Here is a 1,687-nt window from a genome sequence, read left to right as displayed (position 1 = left end):
GAGCGAGCCACAAGGCCCCCAATTATGAGGATCAGAAATGAGACCCGGTAGAGACAGCGAGTGGGAGAGGCAGCCTCCAGCCGGGTGCTGAAGGCCGCTGACCGTGTGAGTCAGAGAGTGAGTGTGAGTGTGACAGGAAGAGACAGAGAGAGGCAGAGAATGAGAGACAGAGACCAGGCAGGTTAGGCCGATGTGACCGTGTCCTCCCCAGGCCACGAAGGGAGCAGGAACTTCAGGTGGTCTTCATCAAGCTACATGGTGGCCACGGTCACTGTCAAGGGCAGGATGATCACAGGCAGTGACACTGGACTCAGTGGGATCCAGGCACATGACGTGCAGAACCCGCTCCATTTCAGGGAGATGAGGTGAGACCTCAGGGCCCCGGACAGCTGGGGGCCACTTGGTTGCGGGTGGGCAGTGGCTTAGGATGGTGGTCTCTGGCCCCCGGGAGGGGTACCTGACTGTTCTGGTGACCAGATACCATGTCTGAGCCGCCGCTGCCATGAGGCACGCGGGCACTTGGCCATGGTAGACCACCTCCTGGTGGCAGGACCACCAGCTCCCGGGGGGCCCCTTGGTGCCGGGGCCCACACAGGTGCTGTGACCAAGTGTGGCGCTCCGCCCCACCTCCAACCCTGCAGATACCTGTCTGTGCAGCTAAAGGCAGTGGAGAGGAGCCCAAAGAGTCAGCAGATGTGAGGGGTGAGTGTAATGGGGAGAGGGCACAACCCAGGGCTCATTCAGATGCTGGCCTGGAAATCACACGGCACCAGGTGCTGGGCATGGCAAAGGTCATGGTCAACACACGGGCATTTACAGGAGAGAAACTCATGGCACCTGTTCATAAGTACATGGGAATGTACGCATTATGGCATTATTTTCATTAGCAGATGAAAATGAGAGGCTTCCCTGGCCGTAGGATCCCGTTTCCGTATCCCAACACAGGCCTCACCCACCCCTGTAATTTACGGCCCCTCCCCTCACTCAACCTGCCCACTGCACACAGCTCCTGGGGGAGATCAGACCCCCCCCCCGAGTTCCAGACGGCCACCCCTGGCGCGCTCCCCTGGATGCTCTCTCTTCTGCTACTTGCTCACAGAACTACTAACCCCCCTTCAGAAAGTCAGCCCTGGGTGTTAGTTATCTATTTAATTCATCCAGGCTTAGTGCGGACTGCAATGCCTCTATTTTTGTTTCGCTTAGAACTTTATCAGAGGAAGGCCACCTCTGGAAGGTAGCAAAAACCAAAAGGATCTCTGGATTATCTGTGTGGGCTTTTTACTTTGCTTGTTTTTACCAAAAAAAAAGGTAAGAAAGGAGAAAACCTTTAATTTAAAAACAAGTATCTTTGAATTTTCTCTTATTTAAGAAGCGTGTGTAAAACACTTGTTTAACACAAGGCACTGGGCTGGGGCTTTGGCCGGTTCAGACACGATGCACACGTGAGCTCTGCCCCTCCCCCACCGCGCCTCGGGGTTTACTCAGTGACTGAGGCAATTATTTTCAACAACTGGTGCTCTTTTAGAGCATAATGCTGGCACAGATTTAAAACGTGCTTAGAGAATTAGGCCAATATTTCCATAGTATTCTGAGAATTCTTTGAAATTTTCCCTAGAATTACCACGTTGGAGCAATATCACTTTTATTTTTAAAAAGCAAACACCAGAGGTGCCTGGGGGGCTCAGTC

The 1,687-nt window shown here is 53.3% G+C and overlaps 1 protein-coding gene and 1 long non-coding RNA gene across 2 annotated transcripts in view; both read left to right on the top strand.

The window, feature by feature from the left end:
* The window catches only part of ULK4 (unc-51 like kinase 4), a 492,439-nt gene that overhangs the window by 25,194 nt on the left and 465,558 nt on the right, over window positions 1-1,687 (top strand). Inside the window, exon 13 of the mRNA XM_029938787.1 lies at window positions 642-859. Coding sequence (XP_029794647.1) covers window positions 642-859 — 218 coding nt within the window. The remainder of the gene's footprint in view (window positions 1-641; window positions 860-1,687) is intronic.
* On the top strand, window positions 160-1,315 carry LOC115292423. The gene is made up of 3 exons (XR_003908988.1): window positions 160-365; window positions 642-702; window positions 1,204-1,315. It is a non-coding gene; the product is annotated as an uncharacterized LOC115292423 (long non-coding RNA).

Source organism: Suricata suricatta, chromosome 5, assembly GCF_006229205.1.
Source record: "Suricata suricatta isolate VVHF042 chromosome 5, meerkat_22Aug2017_6uvM2_HiC, whole genome shotgun sequence".
Classification (NCBI taxonomy): domain Eukaryota; kingdom Metazoa; phylum Chordata; class Mammalia; order Carnivora; family Herpestidae; genus Suricata; species Suricata suricatta.
Note: the sequence above shows the minus strand (reverse complement) of the source record. Positions and strands in the feature narration are given on the sequence as shown.